The following is a 20,818-nucleotide window of genomic DNA, read 5'->3' on the forward strand; positions in this document are numbered from 1 at the left end:
AAACTCTAAATGCGAAGGTGACCGGGACAGGAGAAATCAATGTACATCTAACGCTCAGGGTCTTTTCAAACAAAACAGCTGTATGGAAAATCCTCACATTTTTTAATCCAGTGGAAGAAAATCTGCATCTCCCCACCTTCTCCAGTTCTTCTATATGCATGCAATTCCAAAGGAATATGCTACTTGAATTAAAAAGGACCAAAAATTTTTTACTCAGAGGCTTGTGACACCATTTTATTGTATTTTGTAGCATTCTTTCCATGACATGCCTAATACAATATTTGTAACCACTACTGAAAGGTTTGTATGAGGGCATTAACTGCACTTACAGCCAAATTTGATAACCGATAAGCAAACAGACAGCTACAGTTTTTTGGTTTTTTCTTTTTTGAAGCGAGCATTTTACGTCCAAAATAGCATCCCAGGATTAGAACAATCTTACTGTCTGTAACATTATGTTCTAGGTAAATATGAACATACAGTGAAAACCTCACGGTTGAGTGGAAGTCCACAAGCAGTTTGATGGAACATTCATATGTGTCTAACTACTCACATTTTGGTAGTAACACTTGTCATAGCTAAATACAGATATGTTTGTGCTTACAGATGCTTTATTTCCCTAGTTTATTTGAAAAGCATATAACCCATAAAACTAAAACTGGTATTTGTGGGATTTTTCTAAAGTATATGTCAAAAAAAGGTTTGTGGAAGTCTGGGGTCTGTTTTGCTGTTTCATTTTTGTGTAGGTAGTATGCAAGTTTTAGTCCTAAAACTGAAATAATTTCTCTTAAGTGACAGCTTTAAACAACAGGCATAGTGTAGGCTTTTCCTGTCAGGAATTCAAAAATCACCTTGAAAGCTAGCCTAATAATGCTAGATTACCAAATTACACATCCTGAGCCATCTTAAGGTCCTACATAGAAAATTGTCTCAACCTTTGTATCCTAAAGCAAACAACAGCTGCAGAATAAACTTGTTAAGCATCTAGAAATAATTGGAAATACTGGGACATTGATGTTTTCTATACTTTTGAATGGCTGACTTCATATGACTTTTGTTTCTCCCTTATTCAGGTATTTGTTTTCTTATCTGACTGCATCAGGACTAACTGAAATAAAACACTGTGCATTACATTGGAAAAAAAACCCCAACAAACTACACATACAGTCTTAGATACCAAGAACTTTACAAATAATTTCTCTCCTGACACTCAAAATGTCTATCATCATCGTGTCTCATCTTAAAAAACATTAAACTTCTTTTTCTGAGATAAAATATATGGGGGCTGAGACAGAAGTACAGAATAGAAGAAAGAATTTGTGGATTACTAGTCTGGCAAGTATACTTCAGAGCTGACACTCCATTGTGAGTGTCAGTGCCAGGTAGCTCTGCAAATGAGTGTGCTTTGCAAATGAGAAAAAAAAAATCCAGTTTGTAACTATTGAGGAACATGAGAAGATACTTAAAACATAGCAAAAAGTAAACATTTACTGGATTATTTAAAAGTATATTACTAGAACCAACAGGACATACCTTTAAACATGTATAAAGTATTATACCTAAAAATGCATAGATGTACAGTAAATATGTTCATTTATATGTAGATGGAGTAATATGTACACACAGAGTCTGTTGTGCTTCGGTGAGTGTAAGAAGTGAATCCTGCGCTGTCTTAAAGCAGTTTTATCACACAACTGTATCGATGTAGCAGGTGTAAGAACAATGTACATTAACCCTAAGTAGGTAACTCATATCCATTTACTCTTGAAATGTACAAATACAGGAAACAAAGGCCATAAATGCAATAGTACCTACACCTCCAAGACTTCCTTTTTTTCTTATTTATTTAAATATGCACAAGTCCACCTACTGGTGCTCCATAGGTTTCTTTCCTTGTCAACATGTTGACCAGGCACTCAGAAGAGTATCTCTGATGCACTTCAGGACCACTTCCACTGATCCAACTCAGTGCACTCCTGACCTTGAAGTCTTCAGGTCAAAAATCAGGAAAAAATAAAATAAAAAATATATAAATAAAACAAACAAGCTTGTGGGCTTTGTTTTCACAAGTTATTTGCCACCAATACTGTCAAAGCAGCTGAATTGTAGTGCATCCATGTGCAGGAGCATATAGCAGCTTTTGTGCACTTTGCAAAAAAATACATTAAGGAAAATCAAGTCTTTACTGGCTTGTTTTATCTGTTGCTAAAAAGATGCTGTGCTGCTTCTGAGCCCTTTCCATCAAATTCTTTTTCTTCTTTTTTTTGTCCTTCGTTTTTGCTGGCCTTCTCCCTGAAAAAAAAAAAAAGGAAAAACAAATAATAGCAATGAGTCGAGTAAAGAATCCAGAAGTGATAAAAAACCCCAACAAAAACAACTCAGCAGTATAGAAATTATGAATAGGTACTGCAACAGTAATGCTGGCTAAAGAGCTTCAATCATCAGTGAAAACAGAGGTTTTCAGTGTGATACAAAAGGAAGCAGGATCCCCGACTGTCATCACTTGTCCACCGGCACAATTTTTCTGGTATGAGTAACCATGTTGATGCAGGCTTCATTTTTGGCAGGGTAAGAGCTACACAAGCAACGTTATGCAAGTACCCAAGGCCCAAAGCCAAATGAGTATGCAGACTCCTACCTCAGTCGAAGCTGGATATACGCCTTAGACCCTTGTGTAAATTTGCTTGAGTGAGTAATCCTATTTAAGTCATGTCCAATGTATCTGTGATTTCAATGACAAATTAGGCATTACAGCCCAAGTACTTGGTTGGATGCCATCCTACACACTTTGGCAGAGACAGTACCACCTCTCTGAAGAACTGTTGTTACTTATTATTAGCACATTGTGCCTAATTCTCACAGCATATAACTGTGCAGAAACAAACATTTCATTACATGCTTCTACTATTGGAATTTCACTGAAAAATAAACAAAATTAGGAAATCAGGATCAATTCAGAAAAAAGTTTACAAGGTTTTTGAATGAAAAGGTTTTTCCTGTTTACATCTAATAATAAATCAGTGCCCTTTGGTTATCTCAGCAAAGATAGTATGGACAGAAAAAATGTCAGATACAAAGGCCCTCGTTGAGCAATGCATTACCTTTTAAGTATATGCTTAAATCCTATCAAGTCTAGTAGGATTTAAGGAGACGACCAAATGTTGTCAGATGTGAGAATGGTCTGGATTTTCTTGGCAGTATCATATACTAAAATACGTGATCAATGGTAAAAAAATAAGGTTATTAAATTCAGAAGCACCAACTTTGTAAACTTTCAGGAGCACTAAATGAACTTAAGAAGACAGTAAAAAGAAATTCAATTAGCAGATTACATAAAAATGTGAAAATGAATTTTTCATCTACATTGTCAGTACATTATTAATTGGGACAAATGTTTGCCAGCCTGTTTTTGTCTTACTCCTATATTGTTTTTTAGTTAAAAAGGCCCAAACCAGTGCAAAGAGTTTTTCTCTATTTGATAATACTACTGAATAAATCTGATTATAAAATTATCAAAATTTATGATTCATTAAAAATATAGGGTTATATACTTCAGGTTACACATCTGTAATACACTTTCTAGGCTACTATTCTCTAGGAATTATTGGAGTACTTGTATATAAAATAGGACAGAACATTAAGGTAATGAGCACATGAGTTTAGTCCATATTAAAAATCATAAGGGTCCTTGGAGTTTACTTCTGCTTCTCATTAAAGTCTGGCATTAAAGTTACTATGGCATTTTGCCATTTTTAAATCTAGTTAATCCTACACAATAAATCCTCAGTCCAACCAAGCATTAATCAAAGCAGCTTTTAAGTTAAAACTCTTTAGTAACAGTGTATCTAATGACGAGGCATGCCTAATGAGGTCAGAGGGAAGGAACACTTGACACAAAGTGGTATTACAGTAAAGTGGTTTGAATTATAGAAATTTCCATATAAATTTTTTTTATGGATTTCTACTAGTTGATATATTGCAAGGCATCAGAACTTGCATGGATGTACTGTTCAACACTGTATTCTAACTTGCACTTTCAATATTCTTAATTTTTTGACCCAAATCTTTGAAATGCTTATTAAGGAGGAGTAGATGAGGGGAAATAATAGAAGAAGAGTGACCAATTCTGCTGGTTAATTGATTCTCACTAGACCAACAGATTCAATAGGAGCCTTATTGGAAATCTGCTACCCAGTCAGCTCAGTGATCTTACTGGCTGAGGTTTTTCACTAAATAGACCAACCAGTAAAAGAAATATTAACTTCAGTCAGTGTCTCATCTAGTTTCTCTATGACCTCCTCAAGAGAACTACATTAATTGCTTACTATAAGTTTAAGGCAGTTAAAGATTCTATTACTTTTCCTCTAAAGACTTTGAGTTGCACTGATAAAACGACACACAACACAGCTGGTATCTCTAGCTAAGCCTTAGAAAGTAGCTCCTGCAACACAAACATCAAATCAAATTGTCAGCATGCTCCCCATATTGTATCATTAAAATAGAAAAGAACTGGACTAGAGTTCAATTATTTTACATGTCAGTGTGCAATGAGTACATTACAATGCTTCTGCTGCTCTGCAGCAATTGTCTCTGTGCCTGCTTTTTATTCCAAGGGAAACCAAAGGCCAAATGCCTTCTTTTAAATGTGCTGTGGGACTAGCAAACCATGCAGTGGCAGCATCCCTGAGCCACTGAGAACTGATAGTTTGTTCTTCTGTTAGGAGCTCTTTGGCTGCTCACTATATCTCAAATTACCCTGTTGTATACAGATTAAGTTTCATTATTTTCAGGACAGTATTAAACCACACAGAGAAAATCCGGATGATTTGGTGATGCTAAGAATCCCAAACTCGAAATGTTATTTTAACCAGAAAACTGAATATAAAAGGTATTTCTTGGCTAACCATCAGTTCCCATATTGTTAGTAGAACACATCAGAGACTAGACATTAGCAAGAAAAAACTGATTATAAAGACTAGAGTTCAAAAAAGTATGCTGCTGAAGCCTCCATGCATGACAACTTTTATTAAATGCAGATTTCAATCACAATGCTTATTTTATCAGGAGAAGCACACAGAAGTATCTACTGAATATCTTGCTAGATGTCTTTTGAAGAACATGGTGTTTATGATATGCAAAGTAGATCCTCTGAAAGGATCTGTGAGCCAGGCTATCCCAGTTCCCCAACTGGAGGACAAACTGGACAAGGACAGCCAATGGAGGAGTCCCCTGGGGCCAGGATGGCAGCAACCACCTCTGCTCTGTGCCATGGGTCAGGTGTGGAAACCTCACGTGCAGGTTGTGTGCACAGCCTTCCCCACACCTTGCCACGCTCACTTCTTGCTCCTTTGAGCAAGAGCCCTGATCCCAAGTTCATCTCTCCATAGGAAGCAGCAGGGCTCTGCCATGCTTGGCTCTGTTGTGCAGTTGAAAAGGAATGGATTTTTTAGCATCACTGTATTACAGTCCAGAACCTGCTGTGGCATGTAGAAGGTAATTCCTCACTGAAGCAAATGAGGAGGGTGAGCAAAAGGACTCTGTCTCTTTAGAGGGATTTTATCACTATCAAACAGGTTACAGTATTATAGTACAGAACAGAAGGTGACAATACAAGAGAACTGGAGAGGGATTTCTTACAAGGAAGGGCATGTAGTGATAGGGCAGGAAGAAATAGTTTTAAACTGGAAGAGGTTTAGATTAGATAACAGGAAGAAATTCTTTATTGTGAGGGTGGTGAAGCACTGGAACAGACTGCCCAGAGAAGATGTGGATGCCCCGTCCCTGGAAGTGTTCAAGGCCAGGCTGGATGAGGCTTTGAGCAACCTAGTGGAACATGTTCCTAGTCTAGTGGAACATGTTCCTGCCCAAAGCAGGGGGTTTCAAAGTAGAGGATCTTTAAGGTCCCTTTCAACCCAAACCATTCTCTGTTTATATGAATACCTGAGATATTAAGTCTGATCCATCTACCTTATAAACCCCTCCTGATCAGAAGCAGTATTCAAGAAAGCAAACAATCTATTGCAACTTCCTAGGATCCAGTCAGCCCTAATCTTTTAAGTGACATTACATCCTTCCTAGTGGATGTCATTTGGCGGATGGCAATGCACCTTGTTTCTGCTTTCTGGGTTACAGGTCTCCAGATCAGGCCTCATCTTAAATCTTTGCTATATTTATTTTTTTTAAGACCTTGATGCTAGCAGCAAGGGGAGCAAATACAAATAATTCATGCAAAGAGCAGGATATTTGAGCACTGTTCTGTGCTTCTGTATTCTTATATTTATTTTGACTGTGGTTTCCCCTACATACTAACTAGATAACTAGCTTCTCCTTGAAAAGCATTTTTTATCTCTGACTGTCTAAAAACAGGCTCCTCAATTTCTGTTATCAAAGTCAGCTCTGACATGGTTTACATAATTTGTTTAATTCTCTGTAAAGTCATTGCATACACTGAAATGTATAGGGCCCAAGAAAGATGTGAAATGTATCTGAATTCAGTGTTCAACTATCTATCAAAAAAAAGCCTTGAAAGCCCTATCTATCATTCTGTATCTCACACTTCTGCACAGGTTATTTTTGCAGAAGCAATATTGGTAAAGCCATTAATTTAAACTCTTTATTCCAATTTTTAAAAAATTGGTTTTGCAATTTGCTTTATAAATTACCAATGAGTAAGTCTTTATTTTCTAAATAACTTATCCCAATGGGTGCTATCTTTAAAGTGTTATCCATTAAACTTTTGTTTGGACCACTTAATTCAGGCAGGTAGGTGCGTAACTAATATGGTATGCAGTGAAATATTATCATTAACTAACCTTGTATCACATCTTGTAATGGCAACATATAGGTGATGGTACAATAGCATATGGATGAAAATGCAATTGTAACATGAATTCTTGAAAAAAATTATTTATGCTAATATACACAGCAATTGTCTGTACACCAAAGAGTAACAGCTACAAAAAAACCCCAAAAACAAACAAACAAAAAAAACCCAACCAAACAAAACCAAAAACAACCTTAAGCTGGATCTTGCTGGGTTCTTTTTCTTTTTTTAATGTTGCTTTTGTACCATTTTATCAGCGTTCCTCCTACAACACATGCACTTGTGTTCAGTTGTCTGGTTTGTCTCATGCTCCAAGCTGAAAGATGCTTGGAAATACTGCATATTCCTTCTGGACAGACCCACCTGGTCAACTGGGGATGCACATTACCTGATTCAGAAGAAGCCTTTATCACCTTCTGACAGCTGCAAAGGCAGCTTTCTCCAGACAGAATTTGGGCAGCAGATTCTTAACACCCAGGACAGTCTTAAATCTGGTCCTCCAGATTTAAAAGGCAGCAAATGTATTCACAGGGACTCCCAGCCACATTTCTTGAGATCCTTGACTCAGCCAGGAAGCACCAGTTCAGTGTCTGAACTGTCCTTCACCTGCTGCATGAACACTGCTGCATGTACTGCTGTCCTAACAAATTCTATCCACTGGGAGTTTCAGCAGAGACAGTACAGTATACAGCCACATGAGGGCAGCAAATTTAAAACATTTAATAAAAGGGAAAAAGAAAACAACCCTCTGCGGTTTTATTTCACAGTGTAATTCTCCCCAAATTTTCAGCAGTCTCACATACAAATCATCATATTAGAGCTCTCAGAATGCTTAATACTCCCTTCCCTATTTAAAACGTTTTTCTCTTCTATGATGATTACTGAATGATGGGATTTAGAGGCGAGTGCCTGCTTCCCTTCCGTGGATGTTCATATACAGAACTTTCACTGCATCCTCCTTTCATGTAGTTGCAGAGAGTGATAAGGTCTCCCCTGATCCTCCCCTTCTCCAGGGGAAACACCCCCGGCTCCCTCAGCCATTCCTCACAGCAGTTTCTGGAGGAGCCCCCTCTGGCAAGACGCTGGTCGTGCACAGGCCAACAAATGCCTCATCACTTACTTTCCATCTGCACCTCACACCAAACTATACATAAACACTGACTGCAAAAATCCAAAAACCAAGCAAACACAAAATTCAGTCCAGAAATTATTCCCCAGAAATAATTTATTTCCCAGGGCTTTCAGTTAAAATTCTGGATACTGAAACTGCTAGAGAAATGCATAATTTTTTAAGAAATCTTATAAACACACACTCAATGGAAAAAAAAATTCCTCACTGCTACAGAGTCATCCTCTTCCTAAAGCATGATTTACAAACCAACACTGACAAGTGATCGAAAGGAAGGGAACATAAAGAGCTTTAACAACTTCACAAACCACTCACCATGGGCATCTCTACCAGTGGTCACCTGCTACCAAATTAATGACAGTTTTCCTAAACTAGTTCGCAGTTGTGGATTTTTTAATACCATAACATTAAGGCTGAAATTGGCTGTGCTCAGTGTGTGCTTTAGGAGGAATATGGTTTGGAGGAAATCAGCCAAAGTAAAATATCTTTTCGGAAAAGGAGTGAAAGACATTTGGTCTTAGATGGTGACACTGGAAAAGAAATAAGGTTGAGGAGATGGAACAGAAAGACTCAAGCGTCAGAAAACCTCATTTTCCTGGGTGAATTTCTCATGTGATTTGAAAAAGTCTTGTGAACACATAATTTGCCTCTGAAGACACCAGAAGGGATGGAATGATCACGCAGAGTACATCAGCTGCTCACGATACCATTTCAAATCCCCATGGGTAAAGATGGGTTAATTAACATTTGGAAAGCACTGAAATATGGTAACAATGGGCATCACAGAAAGTAAGGAATTATTTAATCATTCTTTCTTCATTTGCAAGGGTTAAATAATATTGAGCAAATGACGTCTTAGAACAATTACTGAATAAAAATAACAAACAACCCATATCATAATTATAGCCATCATCACAACAGATAAAAATAAGAAGCAAATGAAGGCACTCCTTCAGCTTTGAAATGCCTGAGTTTGCAAGCTTAGTGGTCTTCTTTTATGCTTTTTGGTGTAATACTGATAGCTAATGGTATAAATGTCTACTCCCAGCCTGCTGAAATTAATTGTAGAGTAAGAAGAGGAATTCTCTTATGCAAACACAAAGTTTGGTGTTTTGAGTACATTCTTGTCTGTTTGACAAGAAAAAACTTCTGAGTAAACCTTGTAATTTCTACACAAATCACTACAAAAGCACTCAGTGCAAAGATGATCTGAGTGGTATCTTACTCATTTCCTGACATCCAGAATCCTGCTAGTTTATTTTCAATTTCACAGCTTTGGATAAATTATAATATCTATCCCAACCAACACTTAGTATTGCATATACTTGGTGTTTGTGTACACCAGACATCAGCTACTGAGATGAAAGCTAATTTAAAAGATTCATAGACTAATTATTCAACTAAAAGAAATATCAAAATATCTCAAGTTCCTGTATCTAAATCCTGCTAGGTTTTTGTTTTAAGAAATTAAAGAAATTAAGAAATTAAAGAAATTAAGAAATTAAAGGTATTACTATTTAGGACGAGAATAAGCAAAGTGAGGTATTCTTTTTCTCCCAAAGTACACGTCTATTTTTCATCTGGCCCGAATACTAACTAACTAAGCAATACTATAATCTGATTTTCTTTCCTTCTGGACAATATAGAGTGTCATCAGATTTTGTCATCTGTTTAAGAAATACTGATTCCTACACAAAGAATGGAATCTGCATGTCACAGACTATTGAGAGTTCAGTAGATTTTTTCCTCAACTTTAGGGCAAATTAACTGGGAAAAGAGTCATCTTACACAACTGAAATGCAATGCATTTCCCACAGTGCAGTTTTCCAGTGTATACAGTAGATGGCAGTGAGACATGAACTGAAACCTGGCTTCCACTTCCAACATTTCCAGGAACACTATATTTTGTTTGTAGAAGTATATATTCATGAAAGAATATAGAAACTGAAAGACTAAAATCCACGCACATACTCAGAGAAGAAAGCAAAAGAAAGCACCCCTGGGGAAGAAGAAAACTAGTAAACTCAAGAGGACATGGAAACTCTGTAAAACTGTCATAGGAGACCCATGTTTAACTGAAAAGAATAGATGCTCAAATGTTGGGTCCCACTGTCCTCTCAGTCACAGTTGCATGAAAACAGACGAGTCTCCACTGCAGCCAAAATGTTTGTCTAATGTAAATTTAGCTCAGAATTCAAACAATATGAATATCAGTTGCATGCAGGGTACGCACTATTCTTATCTTAATCAACACCATGTCAGATCAGATACTTTGCAAGCAGAGCCAAGCAAAATATTTACAGTGAAAGGTTTGGGCTTGCTTATTTTCCTTCCTTTTACAGAGCAATATAAAGCAAATTTCAAAACAATAAAAGAAAAATTATACACTGTCAAGAGTATGCATGCACATGTAAATATATTCTAACTCTACAGGCAACAGTTATAGATAAACTCTAATTGGCTTGAACTTCTCTAGGTTTGACTGGATACTAATCTGACTTTAAACTCTCTCTGCTCACTATTTCAGAGTGGGTTCTTTATTTTTCTTCCTGTTTCCAAGTGAATTTACTTCATTTTATTTTTATCTCATCATATTGGGAATAAAAAATGAATTCTATTGAAACAATATTTATTTGTGGCACACCGAAGGTTTAATTTCATACTGGAAATTGCATTTTATTCAATTAAGAGTTTCTTACATAGACGAAGATTATACTGAGAAGCTGATTTTTTTTAGAGATATATTTTCTTCTGTGGAATAGTCATGAAGGGTTAGTCCTTTTTAATTCCCTTCAAGGATTCAGGTAAAGAACTGAGGAATAAATTTGTTCTGGGATCTTTTTCTTTGATTTTATTTTCTTCTTTTTTTATAACTGAAACATCTCAAAAATTATTTTTATTATCCCTCCTGTCTCTCTTCAAATATTGCACAGTAAATCCTACAGATGTTCAGGAAGAAAAGAGGCTAAATTAAACACCTGACTACAAACTAAAGTACAATCCAGCAGAAAGACTCCTGAATAATAACTGAAAGTGAATATGAATGCATTATTTTTAATAGGATGTAAAATTATTACCTCATTCCTCTCATGTATTGAGGAGTGTACCAGGTGAACTACTGCACCTGCACTGCTCACTGACAGTCGCTGGATTTATACTTGTCAAGGTGCTCAGGATATTCACAGTGCCTGCCTGAATTTGATCAGGTTAGTGTCTGTTTATCTGTAACTCCACTGGTGCATACAGTGCACACCTTTCCCTTCTCCTCAGACATTTGATCAGACCACTGATCTAAATTTAGCTCTGAGGACTTCCCTTTACCACACTATGGCCACAGACTTCTCTATGGTAGACCTGCATTACTAAATTCAGCAGCGTTAGAGAACATCTCCAGACACTGTACCCCAACTGCCTGTCATGCTTTGATCTGGGGCAGCCCTGTCCTTCCCAGAGAGGCAGCACAGGCCAGGGCTGCTCCTGCAGGCATGTCCCTGGCTTGGGAGCTCTGAGCTGAGCAAAATGGATATGGACCAACCTGTGCCCTTCAATGCAGGGCCAGGTAACACCCCAGCAACTTTAGTGAACTACTATAGAGATAGTCACAATCTTTGATCTGTGGCCAGTCGGGAGTTAAAGGATGTCCTGCGTTACACAGCTTTATCCCTAAATGTGTTGCAGTAGCTTTCTTACTTTCCCAAGACTGCCTATGAGGCCCTAATAATTAATACCTTTTCAAAGCAGCATCTTTTCAAAGTCTGTAGATTAAATAATAAATACATAGATAGGGAAATTAGATAATGTATGTCACTTTTAGAATGCCTACACTTTATAATAATATAATTGAAAACAAGTTTTATTGCTTAGAACTTAAGATGAAGCAGTGATTGCAAATGAGAATTGAGGTCAAGGGAACCTTTAGTGAGATCTCTTACATAAGCATGAGAAATCAAACATTAGTTTCATATGCTGTTGAGGCTACTAACTTGTTGAAGAAATTTGTCCAATTTAAATCCAAAGACAAGAGGAGATGGAGGATCCAACACTGTGGTAATTGTTCCAGCAGTTAATTGTTCCACTGCCAGAATTTCTGTCCAATTCCTAACTTAAATTTTATTATCCAGGTATTATTTCTCATTATTCTTTTCTGTCCTAGATCAGACTGTAGACAAATATTTGTTCATCATCTTCCTGAGAAGTTAAACATATGGCAGATTCTGTGCACCTTTCTTTAAAGCTTATTGTGTAGTCCTTGTATAAATTTTTTTTACTTGTACCTGCACAGTTCCCAACTGAACTATCTCTTTAGTTTCCCAATATCTTCTATAAAATACAGGTCTCAGCCTGGATGTCAGAATTCTGAAATAGATTTATTTTGCTTCCTCCTTATTACCAAAGTTATACAGAAAAGAATTGCATTTGAAACTTTTCTCTCTATATTGTAGTGGACTCACATGATTTCTTTCAAGAAACACTGCTTTTTAGACGCCATTCCTCATCCTGCAGGTATGTATTCCTAGTTCTATAACTCTTTGATTCTCCAGGATAACTTTACATTGAACTAGATGAAAAGTAATTGTGTTTGCTTTTCAAAGTAACCTACATTTTTCTTTGGGTCTACTCTATAGTATATCACAGGGTCTACCCCATGGTATGGTTTACCATTACGATCACATTATTTCTTTTTCTAAAAGATGTTTATATAACTAAAACAAATAGTAATGCTTGCAGAAACATCTTAAGGCCATCACCACTTTTTCCTAGATATCCAGCCAGCAAATGCTTTAATTTTATGTTGTGGTAAAGATAAAGGAAATTCAATAGGTCTATAAATGTTCCAAGTCTGAACACATTCAAGTATGATAGGTAGCTATGGGCATGACTGCTGTGATGCTTCTGTTTAGCTTCATTTCTACAGCTGCGAATATTGATCCAAAAGGAACAAACTTCACAGAAACTTTCCATGTATGAATGTACAGACTTAGTCTCACAAAAAGAGATTCTACTTTTAAAGTAATTATGTTTGGTCAAACTCTTCTGATGGCATGACAAAACCAAACAAAGAAAAACAAAACAACCTGGGCTGGACTTAACCAAATGCCTGTAAGACCTTTTACATCAGAAGCTGCAATAAGCAAAATGTGATCTCTCAGTGGGGTGCCACAGAGCCCAAGTCTGTTATTTACCTTCACCATAGAAATGTGTGTCTAGGAAAAGCCATTAGAAACATAGAGTGTATTTTCAGAATGAAACCAGTATTGCTACAATTACAGGGAATGCCCCTTTTCTGAATCCAGCTGGAGCTGCTGAGGACGTTTTTGTCCAAGCTGTTCCTCAGTGCCCACCAACCCAGCAACTACAAGTCACAGCTCTGCAGGCAGAAGAGGCTGTACTAAAACTGTCAACCCACAGAAGCACAGTGTCATGCCTGCCAGAAGGCTCAGCTCCTCCTGTGCTGCTGGAGGCTGCCGGCACAGCTGTGCACACACCAGTCCCTTCCTCCAGACAGCTGTGCCCTCCCGTGTCCCTTCCTCCAGCACAGCTGTGCCCTCCCGTGTCCCCTTCTCCAGCACAGCTGTGCCCTCCCATGTCCATTCCTCCAGACAGCTGTGCACTCCTATGTCCCTCTGGACAGCTGTGCCCTCCCGTGTCCCTTCCTCTGGCACAGCTGTGCACTCCTGTGTCCCTTCCTTTGGCACAGCTGTGCACTCCCGTGTCCCTTCCTCTGGCACAGCTGTGCACTCCTGTGTCCCTTCCTCCGGCACAGCTGTGCACTCCTGTGTCCCTCTGGACAGCTGTGCACTCCTGTGTCCCTTCCTCTGGCACAGCTGTGCATTCCTGTGTCCCTCTGGACAGCTGTGCACTCCTGTGTCCCTTCCTCTGGCACAGCTGTGCACTCCCGTGTCCCTCTGGACAGCTGTGCACTCCTGTGTCCCTTCCTTTGGCACAGCTGTGCACTCCCGTGTCCCTCTGGACAGCTGTGCACTCCCGTGTCCCTTCCTCTGGCACAGCTGTGCACTCCTGTGTCCCTTCCTCTGGCACAGCTGTGCACTCCCGTGTCCCTTCCTCCGGCACAGCTGTGCACTCCTGTGTCCCTCTGGACAGCTGTGCACTCCTGTGTCCCTTCCTCTGGCACAGCTGTGCACTCCTGTGTCCCTTCCTCTGGACAGCTGCAGCAACACCTACAGCAGGGCAGTGCTGATTCAATGTACAGCAACCACACAGAATTGAACAAAGGCTTATCTGCAAATTGTTTTACTGAACTAAGTCCATGACAATAAATTTATCCACAGGAGCTATTCACATGCTTAAATATGCTAAATAATGAGTATGTATTTCAACCCTAAGTGCATCAGTGTTTAAAAGCATTGTATTTAAAAGCATGTATTTTTTACATTCAGCACTGACCTGAAGAACACAACAAAAAAATGCCTTTTTTCCCCTTCCAGAGGTAAGAGACTGATTTGCTAGGTGAATCAATGAATGGTCTGCAGCATCTGTTACAGCAGCCTAGCACTGTAGATGCTCTCAGCACCACAGCAGGCTGTCTTTCCCCTCAGATCCCCCTCATATACACAGCAGCTGGATACAGTCTTGACATCACATGATATAAGAAGCAATACAATATGGTGTCCAATAATACATGTGGAGTGGACAAATTAGGTTCTCTTCTTATCCTGAGATACATCTGCAAGAAAGACAGTACTGTAACCTCTACCATCAGTTTAAACAACATGTCCAAACTAAACTGAAAAACTGAAGTTTTTCTTGCATAAAACATTTTAAAGTAGATATTCACTGAAAATTCAACTGAAAGTTACGGAAAATGTGTGGGTACTTTCTTAAGAAGAAAAGGAAAAGGAATATGTGAAATAAACACAGTGTGTAGCTTAAAGGCTACTTGCCATAAAAGGCTTTTCCTGACTGGAAGTTACAGTACAGATGTGCTTAAAAAACAGATGTACATCAAAGACTGTTGATTAGAAGCACAGAGAGAAGTAATTATCAGTTTCATTTTTTTTAAAAAAGAAATTCTTTATTCTAATACCAATAAAACCCTAGTATGTACAGAATGATTCTATGGGTTTAATTAACCATATGAAAAATATAAATGCATGTGCTATTCCTGCTCCACATCATCATAGTCTTATGGCTACTTTGGGTGAGATTCTAATGTATGCAAGATCTTGCCTTCATTATTTTGTGACAGTATCAGCTTAAAGACTGAAACTGTTCAAGATCTATTTAATTTTTGCTTAGAAATGCCTGATGTTAATAATTCTTTGTGCACCAGAGGCACTTCCACCAGTGGATATTGAGGCTGGCAGTCAGAGAGAGCCCATCCTGGAATACAGTACAGCAGCACAAACCACAGTCCTTGCTAAACTGGTGGCCAGCTGCAAGTGCTACAACTTATGAATAAAATCAGCAACCTGGTGTGGTGGGTGGCATCCCTGGCCATGGCAGGAGAATTGGAACTAGAGGATAATTAAGGTCCCTCCCAATCCAAACCATTCTATGTTTATATGAAAATAAACAGAGCCAGAGCACAGGTTTGAACACTGTCCTAAAACACTAGCAAGTTTCCTGGCATGTTTCTTGTGCCAACTGTCTTCCAAGAATGCTACTTTACTGCTTTTATGTTTTTTGCAAAAGATCAAGAGATGATGAAACATTTACCTGAACCCTTTAGACTTCACTAACTTCAAATTTACAGCTGTTTTTCAAGCTGAAGAACTTTACAGTTCTGATTTATATGCATGAGTGAAAAACGCCTGGACTGGAATACATGGTCCTAAAAACCAGACATGCAAGTTGTGGCTTAACCCAACAGGCAGCTAAACCCTGCACAGCCATTCACTCACTCCTCTTCAATGGGATGGGGGGAGAGAATTGGAAAAGAGCTAACATTCATGGGTTGTGATAAAGACATTTTCATAGGACAGAAAAGGAAGGGGAAATAACAGTAACAACAACAACAATGACAATGACAATGACAATGATGATGATGATAGAATATAGAAAACAAATGATGCACAGAGCAAGTGCCCAGCCAGTCCCTGAGAAGCAGCTGCCAGCCCTGAGCCAACTGCCCCCAGTTTTGTTGTTCAGCATGATGCCATATGGTCTGGAGTATCCTGTTGTTCAGATGGGGTCAGCTGTCCTGGCTGGCAGGGCAGCATGAGAAGCTGAGACATCCTTGCCTTAGTGTAAGCACTGTGCAGCAACAAACAACACGTAAGTGTGTTATTAACATTATTCTCATCCTAAATCCAAGCACTGTACCAGCTACTAGGAAGAAAATTAACACAAATGTATGACTTTGGCTGCATACTTGGACTGGCTGATACTGTTTTGTGTACGGGAAGGAACTATCAATTTGGACCAAGATCAGCTAAGTGATTATCAGCTTCTCACATTGAGGTATGGCTGATCTCTACCAAATGCTAATTATTTCATCATGTTAGCAAATACTCATTTCTTGGCCAGCACATTTATCACAATCTATTCCATATGTTGATTTAAACTGTCCTGTAAGATTAATAGTGGATGACAACTGGATCATTTAGGGTGTGACATACTTATCTAATTAGTTACAAGTATCCTCTCAATTGTTTATTTTCTCTACTGGGACAATTAAACCCCTATTACAGCCAGTTTCCTTCTCTGTAACTCAGACTGGAAGCATTTTCTTTTTCTCTTTTACCAACTTCACAAGATTCCTTTCAAAATCCTGTCTGAATTTATTGTCCTTCCAGTTATGCATATCTTCCAGTTTCCTTTTGTGTATCCAAATAATTCTTTATTCCCCAACACTATCTTGTTATTCTTCTTGAAACTTCTTTCCACATATACAAGCTTTGAACATGTGATTTCTGTTGTTGCTCATTTCTGTGAAAATAAACTTTAGGTAATAGCTCTTTCCTCAAACCTGATTTCAACAGGAAACATAAAGCACTAATAAATACCCAGTTGAAAAGAAATGTTTGTACTACAGAGTAAGCATTTCTCACTGGTTTGTCTGTCAATTGAAGGCAATTTAAATCTGCACAATTATATGGATTATTAGTTAGAAATTGCCAGTGTTAAAGCCTGTCTCTATCAGAACTATGGAAACATCCCAGGTAAGAGTAACAAAGCAGATTGACTCTCATATCTCCATGATAAATATTCACAACTTGCATTAATCTTACTCACATGTAATTAACTAAATGGAAAAATCCTGCCACCAGTAATATAAGCATGACATCTAGTAAAAATAAGTTTTAAAATGCACATCAGGATGTAATACCAACATCATACCACAAGTTACAGAGTTATTTATATATTTGAATTTTCATTGATACACAGTTAGCTTTTCAAAGGAAAATATCTTAGACATTTGAATATTTCTAGAATACTGAAAAAATGTGGCCATTTTAAACTATGAATCTTCCCAACAAAACACACAGAAACATTTAAGAGTGATTAGTAAGGTAAGAGCAACAAATCAATTATTCATTGTCAGGAAATGTGTCTATTTAGATTAAGTGATCATAATATTATTTGTTTCCAACAAATACAATTCTCTGATCTTTAAACAATACATTATTTTGAAATACCTCTGATTTTATAAATTAGGTGACTGATTTATTTTTTAATATCTGGATAAACATACAAGTGAAATCTTTGTGAATCAAGACTTTCCATGCCAAGTCTCAACTGTGAGGGATTTTTTTATGATTAAGTATGAATTCCTGGAAAACATGGTTTATCATAGAAAAATTGGCAAACCTTTCACAGTATTTGCTCTAACAGGCGCCACTGTAATGGGCTGCAGATCTATGAATAGGCCAAGAACAGAAGCTAAAACTAACACTGAATAATACAATATGTTACTAAGTGGGAAGACAGGGTTTTCTTTTTTTAAATTATAATAGATGAGATTGATTTCATCCACAATTTACATAATGAACAACTTAACTAGCCTGACCTCATCATTTCTCAAAAACATTGTTTTGATAAATGATTCTCTTCTGAAATTTCATCTGGCAATGAAATTTTGGTCATCTTTGAAGAACTGATTTATTCTCTTCTTATGCGCAAGAATTACTACTTGGAAACATAACTGAGCTTTCAAACAACACAACAGATGTAAGTTACTATCACTAGCAGAATTTTGCTCATCCCATGCTGGCCATAAGTCTTGAACAATCACGGAAACTCAAATTTCACAAATCCTTAAAAGCCTATGTGCATAATGTTATGGGCTGCAAGAGTCAGCTGGTGGCATCAGAATACAAAAACATGAAAGTGGCTGCTCTGGGTCAACCAAGGATCCACCAAAACCACTACTGCAGCAGTAGCCCAACACTAACATGTCAGTAATAGTATGAAAGTAGGACAAAGATATGTACTCCCTTTCACAAGAAGCTTCTCTAACACACATGAGGCCTGGCATGGCCATATGGAGACACTTACTGTAGAAGGGCTTGGAAACAGGTTTCTGCTGGAAAACATTTGTCCTGATAGAACCCTTGTAAGTGAAAGCCTCAGCCTGACCTTCCGCCACTCAGGAACTTCTTTGCCACTTCATGATGTTAATTCTACAAATCTGGTCAGGACCATGTAACTACAACATTCTGGCTCATAATTTTTCAGCTGATAATAGACCACGACTAACTTTTTTGCACAAAAGGGACAGCTGACTTGGCACGAAACTGAAAATGTATGAAATTTAGGCTTATCAAAAAAGCATTGAACCTGCAAGTCTCACAGGTACTGCCTGAGACATGAGAGACTAGAAACAATAAAGGAGAGTATGAACTGCTGTATGAGATTAGACTAATAAGGAGTAAAAGAAAGGATGAAGGTACAGCTCACCATAACAGTGTTTTCATGCTAAAATCAGGATATTTATTATCTTATGCCCATAAAGCTAGCTCCATTCCTGACATGATAGGCCATGAATCTACTTCTTTTGCAATGCCAACCTATAGCACCATGTAGCCATCAAAATGCTGCCACTTAAAACATGCAGCTCCATAACGTCTCATACAAAAACGTGTGCATCACTCCATCTCTAATTTAAATACCTTACAAATCAGGCACATAGTGCCTGCATTTTGGTTATCTGAGGTTTATGACTATAAAAAATAATTGCATGTTTTTGCATATGGCTTTCAAGCATCACAGTTTGGAAAGACTGGCCCAGGATGGTAGTTACAAAACATGAAAGCATGAGGAGACAATAATTTCTGATAAAATGACTGGTTAAGACTTCTGTTGTAAGCTGACTACATCAGACAACACATTGAAGCAAGACTTCTATCACCCTTGGTAAAGAAAACAGAAAATTATTTTCACTGTGATTAAATGGGGTCAGAAAAGAGAAAAGCATCTGTTAATATTCTGTGCTGAGGCAAGCTTATTCAGCCAACTATTGTGCTAATGCAAATGGCAACAGTTTGTTGCAGATGTGCAGTGGACTATAATGCAGCCAAATCCTCTGGGCTTTTTGAAGTAAGAAACTATACACAGAAGATGTTGGTGGTTTTAATAACCATTATAAAAGAGATTTTTAAGCACAGTGCCCCCTGCCTCAACCACCAAAACTGCAAATGTTCAGTTGTAAATGTTATTTTGAGAAGATTAAGATGTAGGTCGACTCAGAAATCAAAGTCCAAGTGGCTAAGGGATTTCAGGCTTCTAGATTGACATTTCAAGGCAGACAGAATCTTTTCAGGTTCTAGCCACTTATTATATTGATTTTAATTATTATTGTAGCAGAGAGACAGAGATAGAGTAACTATAGAATAGGGGAATTATTTTAGGATAGTAAAAAAGAGACACAAATGGTGCTAATGTCTCAGTTGTAAGAGAAGAGCATCCACAGTATAGCAAAGAACTACATTCTACTTTCAGCTACATCAAGTAAACTGCAGATATTTTTCTGGCATTACATGCTTCATATGAGTTCTCATTATTTTTTTTCCCACAGTGCTCCACAAGTTTCAGAAATTTTCTCTACAATCATGCTCAATGTTCCAGTGAGGTGTATAGCTTCCTATCAGCCATCTAGTCATATAAATTGCCCTTTCCTGGTAAAGCAGTGTCCACACCTGGACTAAAATGTGAGGTGCTCTAAATTACATAGCACCAAAGCACATATTACATCACTTTTTTTTTTTTATTAATAATGGAGAACCATATAATTAATAAAAAAGCCATGAACTTTTTACCTCTGGCAACATGCTGGCATTTTAAGACAGCTATTATAACAATTTTGATTAATTTACCACCACTTCAAATTTGAAATCAAACTATGCATATGAGAGAATGGTTGGAGTTAGAGAGGACTTTGAGATTAAAAAGAGAGGTCATCTGGTCCAACATCACCTGCTCAAGCAGGACCTTGCAGAGCCATTAGCCCCAGACTACGTTCAGGTGGCTTTGGAACATCTCCAAGATGGAAGGCTCCGCAACTTCTTTGAGCAACCTGTGCCAACACTTGGTCGCCTCACAGTGAAAAAGTGTTTCCTGATATTCAGAAGGAACCTTCTGTGTTTCAGTTCCTGCCCATTGCCTTGTTTCCACTCTCTCTTCAGGTATTTAAACACAGTAAGATCCCCCAAGCCTTCTCTCCAGGCTGAACAGCTTTGCTTCTCTCTCTCAGCTTTTCCTCACAGCAGAGATGCTCCAATCCCTTTAATCATCTTCACTGAACCCTTCACTGAACTCTCTCCAGTATGTCCATGTCTCTCTTGTACTGGGGAGCCCAGAGGTGGACCCAATACTCCAGCTGTGGCCTCACCAGTGCCGAGGAGAGGGGAAGGATCTCCCTCAACCCACTGGCAACACTTCTCCTAATGCAGCATAGGACACCATTA

General features: G+C 38.1%; 1 protein-coding gene across 1 annotated transcript in view; it reads right to left on the bottom strand.

The window, feature by feature from the left end:
• Nucleotides 1-219: 219 nt before the first annotated feature.
• The window catches only part of RSPO2 (R-spondin 2), a 113,568-nt gene continuing 92,969 nt past the window's right edge, over nucleotides 220-20,818 (bottom strand). The window contains exon 5 of the mRNA XM_039549967.1: nucleotides 220-2,292. Within this exon, the coding sequence (XP_039405901.1) occupies nucleotides 2,183-2,292 (110 nt within the window). The 3' untranslated portion in view covers nucleotides 220-2,182. The remainder of the gene's footprint in view (nucleotides 2,293-20,818) is intronic.

This window comes from Corvus cornix, chromosome 2 (genome assembly GCF_000738735.6).
Source record: "Corvus cornix cornix isolate S_Up_H32 chromosome 2, ASM73873v5, whole genome shotgun sequence".
In the NCBI taxonomy this organism is placed as follows: Eukaryota; Metazoa; Chordata; class Aves; order Passeriformes; family Corvidae; genus Corvus; species Corvus cornix.